Here is a 22,722-nt window from a genome sequence, read left to right as displayed (position 1 = left end):
AGAATAATATAGTTAGTTTTGTTATTGTTGTGATTCTAACCATTATTTTGCAGGTATTACTTGTCCCAAACTAACCCTAATAGTGGGGACATTACATCTTGCAATGTGGCTTGTCATTCCAAGTAAAATATATATGTATGTAAAGACATTTCCAAATCATTTTGGGGGCATCAATGGGGAGGATCAGAGAATCAGATTATGTCTAACATCCATAAAAGAGATGAGAGGGTATATGTTTATATCTGTGAAACAAATTATAACTATATTTGATAATCTTCAAGGAATAGTGGAGAGACGGAATGAATCATTCATTTTGTTGACAAGCATGTACTGGTTACGCACTTTTTACAAAATATTATGTCTGAATTTTGATAGGGTATGAGAATTTCTTATATGGTCTTATATAATAATAATAATAGTAATAATAATGAAATCAGAATTTTATCTATATATGTATGTATGTATGTATGTATATCACTTGGTGGAGTAAAACCTCACAATGTAGCTGTAAACTCCCAAGATGGAATAAGGGTGGGGTCTTGAAGAATTGAGGGAGCTTACTTGCAGATTGGTATCAAGCGCCTTATGACAAGTAAGTCCTCATCCTTCTTAAGGTTATTGATTACAAGTAAGGAATTAAGGCTTAAATATGCATTATTGCTAGTGTAATTAAATAATTACTAATTGCACTTTAGCTTTCTTAGGATAATGCATACATAATAGTTTGCATATAGAACAAATGATGGGTTCTTTTATTTTTGCATTATGGGTTCCACTAAATTTCCACTCTTAACTTCACATAACTATGCATCATGGAAATTTAAAGCATGGAGTAAGATGACGAAAAAAGGGTTAATTCAATATGTTGATGGAATAATAGTATCTTAAAGTGGTCCTAAAGCTGATCCAAATGCTTAATTATAATTGATTCTTAAAAATACTATGGCTCTTGGAACTTTGCGTAAGTAAGATGACCTTATCTTCCATATTGGCAAATGTAAAATAGTCAAGGAGGCTTGGGATAAATTTGGTACTTTGTATGGCCAAGTTGATGTGATTAGGGTTTATCAACTTGAAAATGATCTCATGAATTTGGACCCCAAGAGTTTTGATACAATCTAGGACTGTTATTAAGGCAAATGAGCGAAGAGCAAAGCTCAAGGATTGTGGAATTGACAAAACGGATGCATATTTGATCTACAATTCATTGGGCAAGCTACCATTGGAATGTGAAGCCTTTTTTCTAGCTTCCAAATCCATCGGTTGATAATGGGCACTTCATACACTATGCCCATATTTGATACCTTCATAGAGGTGGATGTTTGAGCAATCAAAATTGATGAGCACACAGATTCTCAAGTCTTAAATTTCCAAGGCTTTGGTAGCAAATCATGGGAATAAGGGAATCAAGGAAAGAGTTCCTACAAGAAGCAAAAATGGTGAAACCCAAGGACACAAAAAGAGAAACTACAATATTGCTCTCCACATCAAGGCAATTCTTCGTCCTCCAACAAGAAGAGAAATTCAAATATGAAGGAGATGCCAACTTGTTCATATTGCAAGAAGTTTGGTCATGACGAGCATCATTGCCACAACATCAATTTGCCATCAACTTACCATGAGAAGGATTCCATACCTTCCACTTCCTCACAATCAAAAGAAAAAGGGAAAGTGTTTGTGGCAACTACAAGTTCATCACATGAATGAATACTTGACTTGGGTACAACTCATCTCATGGGTTCTACAAAGGAGCTTTTTTCTTCATTGCAGCCAACAAAGGTACCTCACAACTTAATAGGAGATGATACTGAAATAGATATTGAAGGAAAAGGTCTAGTTGCCATGGATGATGGATCATTTGAGGATGTTATCTGTGTTCCTAACTTGAGCAACAATTCACTTTCAATTTACCAAATCATTCACTATGGAAATGGAATGGGAGTTAGAGTTTCTACTTGACTCAATTGTGGTTAAAGAACTTAAGGATGATACTTTGGTTGCAGTTGGGGAAAGCCAATTGTAACACAAGGCTTTGCCCATTCTCTTGCTCTGTGCTTAATTCTCCTTCTACTGCCTTTCTTACTCAAATTCTTAAAGCAAGCTATGGCATGGGCGCTTTATACATTTCACTTACTGCTATCTTCAACAACTTAGCTCCAAGGATTTGGTCACAAGTCTACCTCCTATCAACTATTTAGATGGTGTTTGTTCAGGGTATCTATGAGAGAGTATCTAGAAGATAAAGTTAACAAGGGAAAGTCACAAAGAGCTTCAAAATTTCTTCAACTAGTTTACAGTGATGTAATAGGCCCATTTCCAATCCCATTATTTGACAAGGCTCACAATGTCCTCACTTTCATTGACAACTTCTCCCACTTCAAATGCGTCTACTTTCTTGATTGTAAGAGTGGAGTGTTTGATAGATTTCTAGCCTTCAAGGATCACGTTGAGAAGAAATCAGGGAAACAAGTCAAGATTTGACACAGACAATGGATGAGAATATTTTAACAGTAGACTTGATAACTTTAAAATGCTTGAGGGCATGATCTTCAACATAGTTGCACACACTTCACAACAAAATGTTGTGGTAGAGGGAAAGAATAGAATCTCCTTTAGAAGATGGCTAGTTGCATGATTCATGTCAAGTCTTTTGGTCCAGGTTTTTGGGCAGAAGTTATAAGTTGTGCCACACACATTCAAAATTGGGCGCCTCATAAAGCTTTCAAGGCCATCACTCCTTTTGAGGCTTGGTGTGGTAGAAAACCAACTGTGAGATACTTTAGAGTCTTTGATTGTCTAGCTTGGGCACAAATACCTCCATAGAAATGCAAGGCATTGGAACCTTAGAGTAAGCCTTGCATATTTGTTGGATCACCTTAAGGTGTTAAGGCATATAGACTTATTGATCCAGAGACTCATGAGATATTTGTTGAGAGGAGTGTATACTTAGAGGAAATCTGTTCTAGCTAAATCTCTACTCCTCATCCTTCACCCTGTGGAAAGTGTGATAGTGACTTGGATGACGATTCTACCTCAACTTTGACACACAGGTCTACACCTTTGCAAGGTCCACTTGCAATTGATGATACTTCTTTTGCATCTTTTACTAGACCTCATTGGGCTCGACAAACTCTTGATTTAATAGGTTCACTTGTGAGCGATCTTTCAGACATTCGAATGACACAGCCACAACTCAATCTCTTTAGCATATTTTCATTGCTACAACTTTAGCTCCTTGTGATTTTGTACAATTGGAGATACCTTATCTGCTAGGTATGGATTCATGGGATAATTACTTGCTTGCCATTGAATGCTTGTTTGTGGAGTCCTACATTACAAATTATTGATGATATTAATCTTCTCTTCAATGAAATTGATCCTTCTTCAGTTGTTGCAAGGGAACACTACGACACTCTTGTTCATTCTCCACATGATCATTCTTCGATTTGGATGTGACTACGGATCCTTATGTACAACATTTGGAGGTCTCTTTACCTTCAGAGGAGATATTTTGGTCTTTGGATCATGTTCTGCAATCCTTGTCATTAGATCCTAACTTGTCTTTCTAGCAGTTTTGGAAGGACCTTCAACATTGACATGAGGAAATTTGGGCAGCTTTTAGAGACTAGACTTTTTGAAAAGTTTTCCTTCATCTATCTATGTATTTAGATTGGGGAGCCATCTTACATACACCTTTGTATTTATTTCTTCCTAAAGGGAGGAACATTGTTTGATGATCATGGAGCAATTACTTCATCCAATTGAGCACTTACCATTGGTGTACATTCCACATTAGGGGTAGTTACTTCATCCAACTAAGCATATACTATTGCTGTACTTTTACATTGGGGGGTACTTGGTCTCTCTTCTTCTCTCTTATGGGGGAGACCTTTTCCTCACATATGGTTTTGTCCTTCTAATTCATCTGTGCGGGTTCTTTAATGTCTTCGTCTCTCTTTTGTGTGGGAGTTTTGTTCCACTAGGTCTTCTTCCTTTCTTTATTTCTGAGAGGTTGCATTCCATATTGTACATGGGAACCTAACATGACATAGTGGCTAGGACCCATCTTGCATTGTGAGATTAAGTCTGCAGTCTTCTAAGTTGAACTTAAGGGGAGGTGTCAGTGTAATTAAATAATTGCTAATTACACTTTACTTAAGCCTACTTAGGATCTTGGGTACATGGTAGTTTGCATTTGAGACACATTGGAGTTTGCATATGTAGTTGCACATAGTGTAGAAGAAACTCCACTTTAGGTGCTGATAGTAGTTATCACATTTCCACTTAATGTATTGTCTCCACCTTTAGTGCACTTATCAATTTATCATCCTCCACATGTTGCACATGCTTCATTGCATAATGTAGGATGATCCACCTTTGGTTGACATGTGATTCCACCTATTGTGGGTGATAAGTTATCTCCTACTTATCATTGTCTATTATTGCCTTGCCTATGTAAGCAGACACTTATATATAGTATTCTTTATCAATTGAGTTCAGTTAGCTTATTCATTATCTATATACTGCAGTTCAATTCAGTTATTGCATCTTCGATGATAATATAGGTTTTTCTTGTCCTTCTTGTCTCTCTTGTCTTTGTGCCCTTCTTTGGCCTTTAAATCTTGGGTTGTTGCTACAAGCAAATTCTTACAATTCTGAATCAGTAACTGTTTCGTAACTTATATGATTTAAACACATAATGATAGATGTTAATCAGTAGAAATCAGTAGCCTCCTAGTAGGGATCATTACAAAGACTAAGTAAATTGCCATTTCCAAGTGAAATCAAAACCCTAGTTGGGCATTTTAGGGTAAATGAAGTCCTAGTTAGGGACATTACAAAGCTCTTTGTAAATAAAATTTAACCTAATCTACACAAGAAATACTTGCTATGTAGAATATTTACAGTGGTATTTTGGGTGTATCATAATCATGTGGAATAAAATTAAAAGTGTCATTATGGATTTACCTTGGGAAAATAGCTGAGACACTCTTTAGCCCAAGGCAAAAAAATTTCTAATGCTTTCTTAATGACTACTACATGCTTATATTGAGCTGAAAAAAGAGATTGAGCAATTTAAGTACACATAAAGATCGAATGGATTGAAGCATAAATACACTAACACTTTTGGTCGATTAATTGAAGGGATTGGTATGAATCCACAATCTCCAACTTTGGGTAGACTTGCAAAACCAAGCTTGCAAATCTAGTAGAAACAATTCAATCTTACTTAAGATACATAAAAAATGAGATGAAACATCGCTATATCAACTTAGAAGAAGAATAAACATTTGATTTGAACAAATAATGAATTGTAGATAATAGTTGTATATACTCAACAAAATTTTTTTTTCAGCAAAAAGTAGGTGTGAAAATTACCATTAAAAATCTAGTGTGCCACTGCGCATCAGGGGTAGGGGGACAAGGGGGTAAGGGCACAAATTTGGGGATGACGGGGGGTGGGGTATTGTGTATACTATATACTATACATATAGTACTTGAAATGCTGGTTATGAAAATATATTAAGAAGTAAAATAGTAAAATTGCAAATACTAAATACAAATACTTGAACATTGAATAATGAAATTTGAATATCAATAGAATATTAGAAAGCTACTAAATAAATTTTCTATTTGACAAATGAAGTTATCGAATTAGTGAATGGAAGATTTCTATTATATCAAAAATATTATGAAGTTGATTAGAATGAGTAGTAGTAACACTCCTTGCGTGGTACTAGGGAAGTTCATAGGGTGCACTCCCTGCTGCCAAGCACATTTTCCATCTTGCATGGCCTTTGAAATTCTTCATTTTTGAAGAACTTTTCTCCCCAAATTGATGTGCTTGTACTCCCTTGGGAATGCAAATTATTTATGTTTTTGTGTGCAAATCCACTTAAGACAGTTTGTTTTCGAGGAATGCATGAACACCCTTGAAATGGTCAAGGGACACCTAGGTGCCTCTATCCTTTCGAGGACTTAGTGTCATCCCCATATTTCGACAATGGCTGGGTGACTCTTGGGAAATGGCAAGGGACACCTCATTCCCATTCCCGTGCCCTAGGGACACGAGGGTCTGGGGTAAGGATGCATGCCCTTATTTCACTATAAAATTCTGAATGCAAAATGTCACTTTTTATAAGGTTTATAAGACATTGCATGAAAATAAAGAGGGAAGCTAACTACACTTCAACTCTAGCTCGAAAAAGCTCTATGCAAAGTAAAAGTTAACTTCGACAATCTCTAGTTAAAGTTTTGGTTGGAAGTATTACAAACTTCCACTAAAAAATCACATATCTTGCATGACAAGATCTATAGATAAATTATCTAACAATAGTTGACATTGGGATAACATAGAGAACACTAAAATTAGAGGAAGCTAAAAATTGCACAAGCTATAAATGGTTTTATGTCATCTATTCTATTGTGAATCTTGACCAAGAAGTTTGTGCAAACTTGTGAGGTCTTGTCTCCTCAAAGAGCTCGTTTAGACTGCTCAACTTCAAAGTATCTTCAAACTTCTTATAGATATACTCATATGCTGCACACTGTATGATGAAGTACCACTCAATTTCAACGTCTTTGCCGCAAAAGACAAGAGAGTTGTTGTTCCACTTTCCTTTGGGGGTAGTCCATCTACCCATTTCATAATGAGGTGACACTAGTTTGATTGCCTTTAAAATTCTTTTTAAGTCACTTTTAGGGTTAGGAATTTGTTTCGGTGTCTCCTAGTAAAGTCTTCCAAATAGAAAAAAACTAAGCATAAATAATTGTGGGTTTCATTTAGTTGGATGGATCTAATGAATTTGTTATGAATTACCCAAGTTTGTTTTAGACAAATCCATAGTCCCTAGCGCGTCTCTCGATGCACTCCTTGCAGAATTGCACCCACTCCTAGACCCATACAAATTATAAACGGATCTAGCAACCAGGTAGGGTAAACCAATGACATTGCTTTTGATCAATGCTACATAGGTTTATGGACATACAAAGCAATATCAAGTTCTACAAATTTATGAATATCATTATCTTTTTGGGTGTGGGATTCCATATTTAGTTTGAAAATCTTTAACCATTTGGAAGCTTTGGTCTCAACGAAATGCAAGCATTTAAAATTTTTAAGATATCAATGAATGCATTTGTTTTTACAAATTGCACATTAATTGTCCATTTTCTATTTTTGGATGATTTGGCATATTCTTACTATAAATATCTAGGCAAGACCAATTGGTTTCCTATGATTTAGTCATGTCATTGATCCAATTCAAAAACTAATGCGCAAAACTGCTACATATTTCAATTATAGCTGCATGTACTCTTATGACGACTTTGATTCATAGTTACACCACTTAGGGGATGGGGAGACTAGGGGATAGGTTTCTGGGATGAGGGGATAGAGGGGCTTCAAATTGGGGATGACAACAGGGGACAGGGGGTGTATATAGTATACACTTACATATGGTACTTAAAATGCTAATTATGAAAAGTTGTATAACAATATAAGACATAAAGATGAAGTATAAATTCATCATGACCGCTATTGCTAGTTTTACATTGCATTGAAATTTGACAAATGAAAGAGATCTAAGTTCTAACTACTAACTTCTATCAAATAAGTTAATAATTTAATAATCGAAGATTCAAATTCAAGTCATAGATACCAATTTATCAAAATTATGGGTATCACTATCTCATCAATGTCATCATAAAGGTAATTACATCAAGTAGCATCAAGTATGATATGATCACAATGTTCAATGTTCAATGGTTCATATATCTAAGACAAAAAACAAGTACAAAATCAAAATGTCAAGGCCTAAGGACCACCAAAATGCAGAAGCCTAGAGGCCTCTAATTATCCCTATCAAGCTCAACAAACTCATCATCATCCGAACTCTTAGACTCTCCAAGGGTAAGAGCCATGTGAGAAACACCAACCAACTCTGCATCGGAAGTATTCTCATCCGCATCAATCGATGATGGCTTTTCTAGCTCTACATCCCATCGTGTTGCAGGGCTCTCCTTGTACACACGTGTCTTGCAATTATTGATATGCAAGGCACAATGTACAACCACTAGCTTCTCTTTTCTCTTAGAGGTAAGTTTGTTCCTCTTAAGAGAGTGGATGAAGCAATAAGTAGACTAGTTCCTCTCACAAGCTGAAGAACTAGATACTTAATATAGCAATCAAATGACTAGTATGAGAATCAAAACATTGAAATTCATAATTTAAAGTGAAACTGAAAATGAAAACATAAAATTTTAATAAGTAGAACTTAGGTTCTATAGTTGAAAATCAAGAAACTTGAGATAGGAGACGAATGGATAGAGTGGTAGTTGTTGATTTGGGTCCATGACAATTCCACCACAAAATTGGATCCTATTGTACCATTGTTTTTATGCTCGCCTTTTCTCTTGGTCCACTTAGTGCGAACCTTCCTTGCCATCTCAGTGTCATACATCCTATGAATGCATTTGTTAAACAATTCACTAGAAATTCAAATTTTAAAATCAAGAAATTTAAAAATTTGAAATTCATAAGTGTAAGTGTGCTAACTTCTAACTTCTATGTTCTAAGACATAACATGATTAGGGTTACAGTGAGTAGCATGATAACATGATAAATTGATAATAGATTACCTCATCATCATTCAGTAGTGTAACTCTCCCAAGCCTAGGCATATACAACTTCAAATTCAATGCTTAAGCAACCATGTGTAAGGGAGTGTTGAGGCTGTCCCATCTATGCTGAATAATAAGCCAAATGTGCTCGTTGTAGAGTGCTAAACTAGGGTCCCTCTCTTGTACAAGTATCCTCATTTGGCCAAGCATAGAATCGATGCACTCATACACCTCTCCAAGGCTAGGTGCATCCCCATCCCTATATTTGATGACCTGGAAAAATGGAGTGATGATATCAACTATATATTTGGTATCACTCCAAAATACATCACTCTTCACTATCTCCTTCATCCTCGCCCCCTGCTTTGCCCGAGACCCATCCCACCTATTCCACTCATTTGCCATAACCATGAGTTGCAATGACTCTTGCAACTCAAGCATTCTTTCCAAAAGATTTAAGTAGGATGCATATTGGGTCTCAACTGGCTTCAGGAACTCCTTTGCGAAGGTCCTGAAAAGGGCATGTGATGTGTGGTGATTGCAAATAAATATTTGCACATCTCTACCATTGCTTACTACTCCCTTAATCCATGCAATCTTCCCCATGTCCTTTAATGCATTGTTCATGGCATGCACTCAACATAGAGTCTACCAAATATGTTTGTATGCTGCCTCGACAAGTCTTCTTATAGCTTTATACACAGGTGTTGCATCTATCACTATTTAGACCACATTTTGTGGCTCAACCTCTTCAATAGTGCCGAAAGGATGTCAAGCTGAAAATTATCTTCCTTTCGATGCCCTAAGTAGTCAATAGCCCGAAGAAAAAGGGACCCCTTTGTGCATGTAACTATGATATTGATGAGTGGATGGTTTCTAATGTTTTTCCACCTATCCATGATGATGTTGCACCCATGCTTCTTTCAAACTAGCCTCATGTTCTCCATATGTGTACCAATGTTGGCATACTCTTTATCCAAGGCTGTAATCCACAATTTGTGCTCACATGGTGGCACAAATGATGGTTCTCCTCCCTTTCCACCAATTGCATCATCTCCTTACAAAAAGGAGCCCATGTCACATGAAGAGGTATGCCATTGGAAAAAAGAAATCTACCAATGGAATCCTCTATCTCCTCTTTCATGTGGGCATTAAATAAATCAGCTATGGGGTTACTTTCAAATGACACCTTTATTCCCCCTGTTCGATTGTGCTTCAGCCATAGCACTACATGTGGAAGGACCTAAAGCTACCCCTCCAAATGATGTAGCTCTCTGTTGCAGTCCGGGAATGAGAATATGTGGCTGCCCTTGGTCATAAGCCTACTGAAGAGTCTGAATCTGTTGCCTACCAGGTAAGGTAGTAGGCATCCTAACTCCGAAGTTATATGGAACACCCCAAAGCATGGTGAACTCAATTTTGTAATGCAGATTTTTATTTCCTCAAGAAATCACATGCACTGACACCTTTTCCTGACCAAAAGAGGAACTGTGCGTTCACTCTAGTGATGCTACCAAACCATTCTATCCCACAAATGTTGCATTTCCACTTCCTTGTACCACCACCTGATGGTGTTCGTGCATTTATCCTTGTTGCAAACTGTCTAAGAGGAGATTTAGGATCATAATTACCCTTAGCCCACTTTGCCAAAAGAGTGGAGGGGCAATCTGTAGATGGTGGGCCAGGTGGCCAATTATCTATGGATTGAGTTTCAGTTTGCTCATTCTCTTCATCATGTTGAGATTTATAATTTTGTTGGCTACTTTGAGAATGTGCCTCTAATTCTACCTCATCATTAGTGCGACTTGAGTCATGACCGTGGGAGCTCATTTTCACACTGCATTTAACAAAATGATAAATAAATAAATACATTCTTTCAGCCTATGCCCTGTTTCAAAATCACAGTTTTTGTGATTAAAATTTAGGAAACAAAAATTTGGAAATGAAACAATAAGCATCTACTAAAATCTAAAAATGAAATTCAACTAAAAACTAAAAAATACGAACGAAAAACGAAAAACAATGAACTTGACTTGAAAAATCAGAAAATAAAATTAAAAAACCATGAAAAACCCTACCTGTTGCTTGAAAAATCTCTTGAAGAAGCTGAAAAGTCTTCCTTCTCTTCTTCTTGCTCATTCACTCTCTTCACTCGAACATACACCCTTTTATGAACTCTTCACTCTTCTTCTTGCTGCTGTTGCAGAAATTGGAAAACCATAAAATGAATAGAAATGAGAAAACATAGAGGTTTTATGGGATTTCAACCTCTAAGTGGGCCCCACATACCCTGGGGCCAAAAAACATAATAAAAAATTAATATAAAGCCTTGCAATTATTTATTTATTTATTTATTTTTTTCACTTTTTAGGTTGCAAGAAACAGTGGACACTCGTTTGTCCTTGGAGGGGTCGAGGGACATTTCCCTGTCTCCCTATCTCCCTAGGAGATGATGAGATCCCCCACCGTCCTTGACAAAATGACAACCCAATGGTGGCACTGCTGGGGATGCGGGAATGCTGTCCCCCCATCTTGGATGCGTCCCCGTCTTGGAGATGCCAGGGAAAAACGACGGGGACACGTCCTTGTGTTTCTATGCTTTGATTATATGAATTGTAGGATATTTTGATCTCCTTTTTTATTTAATAACAAATTCGTAGGCTTCAAATTTTACTATTGCCTCTAAGTAACACTAACAATATTTGTTAGTTTTGTACATTTCTAGAAAAGTAGATAATTTTTATTGGAAACAGCCTAACAATCCTTTTGTCATGTGTGTTAAGATGGCCAATGGCTCAGACTATGTAAATGCTAATCATAATCTCACTTGGTCGTATAACACCAATGGCATTTCTCATTATGCTTTTTGAGCATTTTACTGAAATTTATTTTCTTGGGTTGGAAGTTTAGCATAGTTTGATGATTGTCTCGAGTTTTTCATTTGGTTTTAAGATTGCTATTTTGTAAGACACATGCTTTTATTTGCAAATTGTTGTTTTTCTGCTACTGAGATTAAGCATCCTATTGTTTTGGTATTTCAATACTTTTAATATGGAAGTGTGGTTACTCTGGAGATCAGTTTATGACATTATGTATAAATGTTCAGACTGCTGACTTAAAAATTGCTGTGTTTGACAGATAGTTTTTAATTACCAAGGATATAATGAGTCAGGTCGTCGAATAGATAGCAGCTATCAACAAGGTGGGCCAGCTAAGACACGTGTTGGCATCAATGGATTGGTTCCAGGCAAGCATCTATACATTGATGCATATTATTACTTATCAAAAGTTCACGCATACGATATTTGAAATCTTATTTATTGGTGTTTAAGAAGAAAGAAATCAGTAATTTTAATGCGTTTTAGAAATTTGTTTTACAATCTTGAATAACATTGACAACTGTGCAAATGTTGCTTCTTGACATTAAGGTTTTGAAGAGGGTATTCGATCAATGAGGCCAGGTGGGAAGCGGAGAATAGTTGTTCCACCAGAACTTGGTCCACCAGTGAGTTAACATATTTATTTGTGCACTATTGTACTCTTCTCTTTTATAGCCATCTTGACAAATTATAATTATTGTAGGGCATTAACCAAAAGGTTCAAATTGCATGGTCATATGTTAGAAGGAGTATCCAGTGTAATTAATGTCCATCTCTAATTATCTGACATCATTTTACTTTTTCCTAAAGATATAGAGTGTCACCTCTGTTATCTCTTAATCAGACAATGCCAACTATTAGTCATTCTGTTTTGTCTTATCAACTTCAGTAGCGAAATAATCATGAATAATGCATTCATGTTTTAACTTCTAAACATATATAACTAGGTGAACTCTGGAAATGGCATAGCAAATGTGACATGTTATGATTACTTGTTTATTAATTATGACTTTTTTTATTGTAATGCTACTATGATATATATGGCGCAGCCCATAAAAACCATCTGGACTTGATGCTCCGGCTGCTAATATAGTTATAGTAGGGCCCAACCCCAGTTAGATAGACAGGGCACACACCTCCGTGACCTCCAAAAAATGTTCTTAGCTTCCTGTTTCCCCTGGTATGTTCAATGGTTGGTCACCGCCATAATCCCTTCTCCAGAGTGAGCGGGGCTTCCCCGTTCTGAATTAAATCTGTCTTCTATGGGTTTTGTTTTGTCAATATGTTCAGAATCTGTCTTTTCACACATTTTCTCAGAATCTTTATCTCCGTTGCCATTTTTTTTGCAGCATTCAAGTTAATCCATTGTGAATGACTGGTCGCATCTCATTATCTCATTTGATCTGCAGCACTCACCACTATATAGGTAGTACTAAGCCACTTACGTACTGTTGCCCTCAATAAAAAGGTTCCAACTAGGTATACAAACTGCTCTAATCTCCAGAAGTAACGAGTTTCTTTCTTGCCAGCAGCTAGTAGAGAGCCTTACCCAGTTCCAGTTGCAGAGAAGCAGATGGACTTCACAGAGAAGGATGTGTGTGTATATATACATAGACATGTATGTTTACACATATAGTAGTACTTCCAACTTTGATCTTACTTCACTCATGAGGATTAGTTTCCATCAGCATTCCTTTGTTGCTCGTTCCTATTCTCAAGTTTCAACTACCTCCTCAAAGCCACTCTCATTATGATCACTTTGCTCTTTCATTTTTTGATCCAAATTTTGATTAGCTAAGTTAGTCAAGTGGGCTAAGTAACTCAGTTATGTTTTCGTTAACCCTTACATTTCAATCACGTCATAGTCTATGAGTCCAGTTGCAGAAGTTGATTGTAAGAAAAGATAGAGGAAGAAGTACTAGAGGTCTTCACGGACAGGAGAATCAGACCTGACAGAAGTAAAAGAAAAATTGATAGGTTTGACTGTAGTCAAACATGTTGTAGTTGTTGCACACTAGCTGAAATCGTCCCTCTTACAAGCTAGATGGGCAGAGCATGCTTGACTATGGGTTGAACATTTGCAGAAATGAGAGACAGGGCCTCTCTATGGTCTGAGTACATCAAAAAGTGTCTGAAAGGTTCCTTTCAGTTTCTTTTCTTATAAAATTCCTAAGATAAGTCCTTAAAAGGTATTCCTTAGTGTTGTTTTAGGAAATTGCCTGTAAAGTCTTGCTGCTGGCTGTCTGAGTCTTTGAGAGTGTCACATGGGCTTAGGGAGTTTGTGAGAGCATTGGAAATTTATATTGAATAATGCATTTCCTTTTACGGGAAGAAGCCCTTGAAAGATTTCTTTAAAGCAAGAAGGCCATCGTAACAACTCAAAGGAGATAGTGACTTGTGGAGAATCAACACCTCACTCTTCTAGAGGAATCTCCAAATCGTTGCCGGTATTTTCTTATATTACTGTTGTGGTTACTCATTTCTTTTATTTACATACTTTAATAGCTTGAGCCTTGTTCTATTTTCTAAAGATTGTTATCATTTTAAGTTAGTTTTTCAGAAGTACTCAAAATAAAATCGTGTGCTAGGTAAAACCTCTATTCAAATTATGAGAGGAAGCTTTGTGGAAACTAAACTAAACCAATACACTAAGTAATAAGAAAATATATGATTACTTACTCTTATGTACAGTATTCTTCTAGAGTTTTTAATAGTGAAATGACTAACGTAAGTTCTTTGCCTTGGAAATGAGCACAGGACTGGAAATATTTGTCGAGAAAATGATATTTTATGACTTAAGCAATTGAATTTAACACAACGTACCGGCTAAAAGAAAAAAAGACCATAAGTGGATGCCAAAAGGTATCAAAAGGAAAAATAATTTAAAAAACAGCACGCAACCTCTATAAGAAGAGATTGAACATTTGTATAAGATCGGGTTTTTGAATTGGAGATTATAATTGCATTCAAATCATTATTGAATCAATACCTGCAGGAGAAAAGACACATATCAGATCCTCATGTGTGTGTGTGTGTGTGTGTGTGTGTGTACACTGATAAAACTAAAAGGATACAGAGTCTGATAGAAGTTTAATTCAATTACAATGGTACTCTGGTTCCTTTAATACATTGCAAATCACTCAGATTGCTATAGCTGTCTCCAGTTCAATTTAAGATGCGTAGCAATTTTTATATTAATGCTATTATTGTTCCATAGTTGAATATCTTGATCATAGAAGCAAAGCATAAACTTCTCTGACCTAGGAATGTTAGCTGTTTTGAGTGGATTATTTTTTATTTACACTGCTATCCTCTATGCACCAGTTCCAAATTGTGTTATTTGATGGGTTACAACTGTTGCAGGTAGGACCATCCACCTTTTTCAGTTCAAAGCAGTTCGAGGTTTTTGATGTGGAACTTGTGAGTGTGCAAGATTGTAAACGCAGAACTTTCTTATTTTACTCGGATGTTGTATGTGATTGAGACAATGCGCTTTTCATTTCCATTAATTGTTGTCGCACAATTGTGCACATTAATTTAATATTATTTAGTTTATGATCCATCATCATAATACATGGGTTTGATAGTAACTTAAGGCTTGCATGGCAAATTGAAATCTGAGTTTTGACTTGTCAAAGGAAATATAAATGTATATTGTTTCTTGGCATGAATGGAAGTACCAAAATAATATATCCAATGCATATGAGAAATCATAAATTTGATCACTGAACTTTCAACTTGTAATTCCTATGGTAAACTCATAAATATTATTAATATATTATTATTAGACAAATTTATAGAGTTTGTCTTTCTCAGGAATAAAAGGGTCTGTCCTCAATAAATCCCTTTTGCCAAAGTTTCGCATGAAAACTAAAAAATTAATGCTTGACCGACTATGGAAAACCATACAAGACTTATTAATTGCAATTTACTGCAGCTCTGCACTGGGAGCTTTCTTGGAATTTAGGAATGAAATATTTCTCCAAGATAGATGGGTATAAATGATAAACACAACCAAGTATTGGAACATTGACATTAAGGATAAATAAAGTAAATTTTGTACAAACAGTCTTTAGATATCATGAAATTAATACACAAAGATATAATCATTGTCACATTCAATAGCTGGCAAATCAGTTTACTTATCTTCTGTTCTACCATTTAGAGGAGGGAATGCATTTTTCTGTCAAATCAAACAACGTGACCTTTACTCGAAGACCTGAATTAACAATACAAAAATTATGCAACTTGAGTGTTAGAATTATCACACTGAAGGGCCAATGTTATTTCATTCATCATGCACATTAGTTATCGGAAATGGACATGAGTAGACAAATACAATTGGAAGTAAATTTAACAATCAGAGTACATGTGAAACTTCTCTCTGTGGATAGTATATAATATCAGAGAAGTCAACCACTCAGTTGTTTACAAAATAATGGCTGAGAAACATGTTGAGAATAACGTTTGTTTGGAATATTGAGTGTCACGAGATGTTGTGAAGGGATTTGAAATTTTCAGGTCTGTAATTGTGAACTTGTAATATTTAATCGCTTTCAAGTTCAATAGTGCATGCATGATAAGCATGCCAATTTTTAATATATTATTTACAAATACAGTTTTCCTTTGGTATTTCATTGCAGCATAGTATCTTATATGTTCTACTCCATCCGAACCTTAAGTATTTTAAAATTGCATTTTCTTGAGCATGTGATTTATGTTGATGCATTTTCCACCCCAAGGCCTGCACTGCACTTGACCCATAATGTGTAATGTAGGGGACACTTGAACCTAGGAAAATATGCACTGGTTTATCAGCCTTTAATTGAGGAATTCCAATTAATCAAAGTTCACTTGAACAGCATAAGAATAGCACTCCCTTAATTAATTCAATGACGAGCCAAGTCTGCTTCTAGCTTTAGGTTTGCAAGCTCTTTTAATGGAATCATACATGAAATAATATAAAAAAGAGACACATAAATTACTCATATAAATACGAGGAAGCTTCCTTATACTGTATAAATGTAAATGCACATTAGTACATCAATCCTTCCTTTCGCAACTCAAACCTAATTTAGACAGAGACAGCTACTACACTTAGCATGTCCAACAGTCCATCAGCTACAATCCTTTGCTAAGCCCAACCTTCCGATAAAACTAAGATCTACCGTTAACATGAGCTTACAATCTCTCTGCATAAAGCCATAAACCCACTCTCATGGACTTATTCTTTGTATTATAAAATGCACACATCCCTATCCAGCCAAATTTATGTGTATTCAAACCGACAAGACCCTTTCATATACTACATATGATGGACTCTTTTGATATAAACAGCATTATAATGATTCATTCCTAATTAAATTTGATATTGGCCAGACCGATTAGTTAAGAAGAAATTTTGTAAACGGTCCTTCCTAATACCAACTTATAATAATTTCTTGCATATATCATAGATATTTTCTATCTCTAGCACAAGGCGAAGAGTCCAGATGAGCTATAGTCTCTTCTTTAGCAGAATTATCAAACTTCAAAATACTTCCTTAAAGGAGAATCTGGCTTCCTCCAAGGGTGAGCTAGTTTAGTTTCCACATAGTTATGCCCAAAGGATTGTGGTGAAATCTTCATTATTAGATAGCATAAAAAATGTTAGTTACCTACAAATAGATCCAATTTTGTAAATCCACATCCTTATGGAGGAAATGTCCAAGGAGTCGTGCTTTATGAATTCATGAGGGCATCTCTTACTCCTAAAATTCTTGGTTCTTGTGTTTTTGATCATTGGAAGGATATGAATTTTTTTGATATCATCTAAGCCACAAGGTTCGAATTTGAGTTCGAGTTCGTAAATTTGGATGAAATTCGACAAGGGTAAAAGTCCAAAAAATAAATAAATACTAAATTTACATCATGTAAATTTATTAATTTTTAAATATAAGTAATAAATCCACAAAATTGTCAAAATAGTTTGACATTGCTAAATAATTAAACTAAATAACTCAATATTAATTTAAAATAAAATAATATTATATTCAATAACAAATATTATATTAAATATCATAAAATTTGAATGAAGTTTAGGAAGAGTAAAAATTCGCTGAAATTTGAACTTAAAGGATGAAATTCGATTTATCCTGTGACTGAGGACATCATTATGATGTTGAAGGGGTACTTAATTGCTATATTCACTATTGTAAAGGAAAATGATATCCTTCAATTTCTTTTTTGGAAACGGGGTATTGAGACGAGATCCACGCTACTTCGAAAGAATTTCAGGTACGCATTATTAAAATAAAGTATAATAAAATTAAGAAGAGAGGAAGTTGTATTAATAGAGGAAAATAGAGTTACCAAAGAACTTTATTATGACTATGGCCTACCTAAAGTTGTTTGCCTTGTGTCCCATGCTAGAGGATGAGTATGTTGTAGATATCAGAGGAGGGATTGTGAGATATAACTCCAATAATAAAGTTCTTCGCCTTGTGTCCCATGCTAGAGGATGAGTATGTGCTAGATATTAGAAGAGGTATTGTGAGATATAACTCCAAAATTCCTTTTGATTATTACATACTAATTTAATATTTCTTTTTAAGAGGACAAAATATGTGTAAAATAAATGTGTTGTCTTACATATTCTTGTATTAAATGAATTCATTTTTTATGTAAGAATAAAATCATAATAAACTACTATTGAAAATTCAATCTAAAAATGAACCTTCAAACAAGTATAAAATACTTCATCAAAATTATAATATTTGATCTTACAATTACCAAGAGAATTATTTTTACGTATTTTCTTGCAATATATCATAAAACATGGTTTCCTAAATTTAGACTTTTCAAAATTGCATATTACTTATAAGGAGGTTTTCATACATTGAGTGTATGAAATTGTATCACCACATGCCACAATCTTATACGATCATTCCATTTCCTTGATTAATTCAAACACACTTTGTAATTCACCCTTACATTCAAGGCTTGAATAATTGGCTGATAAATTAATTTGTACCATCACATGCCATAATATTAAAAGGGCATTTAATCACTCTAAACAAAAGAAACATGCTTTGATGTCCTCATCAAAGTAGCGAATTGCAATAACAAGTTGTCAAAATCACAAATTAATAATAGAACCAAGATCCTTAACAATCATTAACCTTGGTGGACCAAATATTGCAATTCGATATCAATGTTGTTATATAGAGTCATTAATTACATTGGATTAGTATGGACAACTCACCCAATAACATTCCTACATATCAATCATAAATTTCATCCCATTTATTGGATACATAATTATTGTAATAGCTATTCATGATTTTATCTAAGTTAAGAGAATACTTACATGCATTGATCATATATGAAGGCAACCCATGTCAATCACATCATCTACCATTATGCAGAAGCAACATGGTGTAGCAATCAATATACTTACCTAGTGAAAGATACTTTCCTTATTCAATGAAACACATAAAATACGAGATAAATAAATAGAAAATTCCTAGAACAAAAAATGTTTGCTTTCTATTATTTTCAATGAAATGAAATGACATTACAAAATTCTTGAATATAACTTGCACAACCCCATTGACCTTATTATTATTATTATTATTACTATTACTTACAAGATAGAGCCACCAACTACTCTTCTGACAATGAGCCTAAAAGCTACCTTCATCCCTTTGCATATAGCACCAATACTTGCCTTAGAATATGGTGTATTATATTCTATCTTTCTTTCACACTTGGGTGGCAAGATTCCTTGAACATTCTTCCTCTTTTTTGTCAAGGAACCTACTTTCCTTAGTACAGTGACATTTGCTTCTTGTGTGACATTCTTCTCTTATAAGGAATTTGGCCATTTTGATTGACATTCTCTCTTTTGCAAGAGGTGTGAGTCCTTGATCATCACCTCTTATTTATTTGCAAAACTATGTTCATTATAAACATACTTTGTGATTCAATGTTTCTCTTCCTTCATCAAGAATCCCTATTTCACCTAGAAATAGAGGGATAAATGGGTGCATCTTGTTCTCCTCACCCTCTTTTATCTCAAAGATGTTGTCTTTGCTCAGACACACCTCCTGTCTTGCAAAGAAGATCTCTCATTTTTGAAGGTCTCTTCTCACAAGTAGCATATCCTTTCAAAACTATATATTTTCTTATCTTATAAGAGGCGACACACTTAGCTAATATTGTGCAAACATTGTTGTTTTAAGGATATCTCCTTGTTGATAGAAGTAGGTATCCTTGAATCTTTTACTTATAATGTCTACTATGTGGCCATCATAAGGAGGGGGACATACATACAACCTCACTTGTACAATATTTATACTTTTTTTTTTGCAACTAATGGGTATAAGTAATCCTTATCCATTTCTAGGATGCACATTAACATCCACTTATCTCTACGGATAACAAACCTTGTTCCATCTACAAAGAGCACAAACATATGATGCCACAATGATTGATATGTGGGGTACACACACAAATTTTCTCATGGATAATGAATCCTAATCCTATCATGAGGAAAATACATACACATACAAATAAAGCTGCCAAAAAGTATTTTATTATGATTTAGAATTGATTAGCATGGAAAACCTACTAGACCATTCAGTTCTATCTTTTCTCTAGTTCATAGGAAGACAAACAACTCTCTCTCTCTCTCTCTCTCTCTCTGGGTAGTTATATTAGATCATGTAGTTTATATCATCATTGGTGGTGCTCTTTTTTTCTTATGTGATCATTTATTCTCTTACAATAGATTTCTAGATGTCATATTAGTGGGTGAGGCATTCCTACCTAAGGTCTCCTTCACTAGTTGATTTGGAGTTTTTTTAGTACTAAACCCTTTTGTGTCTTTTGTCTTGGATATTACTTTTACTTTTTGTGCCCTTGTGCCCTTCCATAGGATTTTTAGTATGGGGGATTATGTCCTTACACTTAATCATGTCCCATCTCTTTTTAATTGTCGCAACCATCTCTCTCTTCTCTCTTCTTTCTTCTTTCTCTTCCTTTATTGTGAGTATGAGCCTACTTCACACTATTGTGAAAGCGGGGGCCAAACGTACCATTTTAAAAAGTAAGAACTTGCTTCATGAGACCTTTTTAGCCCCGCTTAGTGTGGTTTGGTAGATTAAGACCTCCTATTGCATTTAATTACTTAAATCTAGGTCCTTTTTCTTCTTCCAATCTTGCTCAAAATTCAAGTTGGCTCTAATTTCTATGCATAACTCTCCATTCATCTTGACAATCACAAATTTTGGGATTTAAATTCATTTATGATTGATGTTCTTTCATAGGGCACCATATTTCCCCTAAAATCTTTAACACTTCTTGGATTTAAGACTTTTTCCATTAAAACTTGTACCACCTAGTATAGGTAAACCTCGACCTATACCTTGTGAGGTAAAATTTCATTGGCTCTCATGCCTAATGTAAAATATTGGCCTATTCCCACCTAGTGTAGTTGACCATTTTAATTTTGATGTCTGAAATCAGTATCAAGCAATAAAGCAAGTGCACCCAAAGAGTTTTCAAGCAATCGATAAACCATTTTCATTATTCAAGCATTCAAGATCTTCAACATTCATCATGGATTTCCTCTCCGAGATCTAGCTTCTTTATTCATTGGAGATGATGGAGTTGGCCATCAAATAAAGAGATCCACCTTCACACATTCATTTCTTCCTACATTGAGGTGAATTACAAGCACTCTATTCATGAGGTTTTTCCTTACATGAATTCCTTTTGGTTTTGTGTTAAGTCAAGGCTATCGTATCAACATAATTGATCACATATCAAGCATAATTGCATCAACATTTGGACGATATAATCCATTATTTATATTCAATTAATATTACATTGATATGATTATTTTGTTTACATCTATTTCGATTCAAGTTTAATTCCTAAACTAGGGCTTAACCAAGGCAAGCCCCTCCTCCCCCTCAATAAAAAAAAGAGAAGAAATAAAAATAAAATTCCCCTTTCTTGTGTCTAGGAGCAGATCTACAAGTTTTTGGGATTCTCATTAGTAGATCTAGGGTTACAATTTTTGTTAGACATTTGGATCTCAGGTTTTTGTGTAGAGTAGGTACAGGTTGACCTATACTCCAAAATTCAAATTGTTCCTAGGGCTTCTAGATTTTCAAAGCAAGCATATTCTATATTATAGGTTCCACATCTAGCTCAATTTCCATTTCTTTTGTAGTTTGATAGTCCATTTTCAAATCTGATCATGTTTCCTCTACTAACACTCAAAGTTAGTACGTTCTTCTCTTTGTCATTTCATAACACTTGCTTTCATAAATTATATTGCGTATCTTTATGATTCCTTCTCTTAGGGAAAGGTGGAATAAAACCCAAGGGACCTCTACATTGATAAGATCACACATTAGTACTTCCCTCATGCTGATCAAATTTCCTTCGCCGTGGAATCAAGTGGTATTCTTCCTACACACTTCCAATGTACTTTGATAGGCGATCTATCCAACTTGATTGTTCACCATTTTGTACATTACAATATTAAATAATAACTTCATAAGACATACCTTATTTGAAGCATGAGGATTTTCATATAACTTCACTCTACTTTTCATCAACTCCTGAGTTGTATTTTCTTTTGTAACATTAAATGTCATCAATTTTTCCAAGCATAAACAAATACTTCCAAGTGCCTTTCTGTCCAAAATATTTAATTCCTTATTGGTCATAGTTGTGAATCTCTTGAATTTTCCTTCCAATGACTACTATAAATCCTTTAATACAGATATTCCTCCATTTGCATTTTCCATAATTGAGAATTATTTTCATTAAACTTCTCATCCTTTAACTTGTCCTCGTCTGCCATTACTCCCACTCAACTTTGAGACTCCCCTTCAATGATCAGATTTTATAGAGGATAACTAAATACAATTCACTCTAATACCACTTGTTAGGACTAGAAGACATATCTAACAATTCAATGTAGATTCAATCAATAAAATCAAAGAATAAAACACAACAAGAGAAATGAAAAAAAGCTATAAATAATATAACATGGCTCTCCCAATCTTGGATTACATCCACCAAATAGAGTCTAATATTATTATCTATAAAATCAAACCAATTACAATCAACAACTTGGCAACTCAATACCACTACAATGTGACCCAATTCTAATCGGGAAAAACTCTAATTGTAACTTGTGTTAGTTACAAAAAAAGGTTTAGAA

The 22,722-nt window shown here is 34.9% G+C and overlaps 1 protein-coding gene across 2 annotated transcripts in view; it reads left to right on the top strand.

Annotated features, from left to right (window-relative positions):
• The window catches only part of LOC149566615 (FKBP-like peptidyl-prolyl cis-trans isomerase family protein), a 98,307-nt gene extending 83,135 nt beyond the window's left edge, over positions 1–15,172 (top strand). The window contains exons 4-6 of one of the 2 annotated variants that reach the window (XM_089819912.1): positions 11,761–11,869; positions 12,051–12,127; positions 14,865–15,172. In XM_089819912.1, coding sequence (XP_089676038.1) covers positions 11,761–11,869; positions 12,051–12,127; positions 14,865–14,984 — 306 coding nt within the window. In that variant the 3' untranslated portion in view covers positions 14,985–15,172. Of the gene's footprint in view, positions 1–11,760; positions 11,870–12,050; positions 12,128–14,258; positions 14,653–14,864 lie in introns of those variants that run through there. The other variant, XM_089819913.1, reaches the window with a different exon arrangement.
• Positions 15,173–22,722: the final 7,550 nt, after the last annotated feature.

The sequence above is a fragment of the Cupressus sempervirens genome, chromosome 3 (assembly GCF_028749045.1).
Source record: "Cupressus sempervirens isolate cs-2001-9-10 chromosome 3, ASM2874904v1, whole genome shotgun sequence".
NCBI classification, from domain to species: domain Eukaryota; kingdom Viridiplantae; phylum Streptophyta; class Pinopsida; order Cupressales; family Cupressaceae; genus Cupressus; species Cupressus sempervirens.
This window is presented reverse-complemented; position numbering and strand designations above follow the sequence as displayed.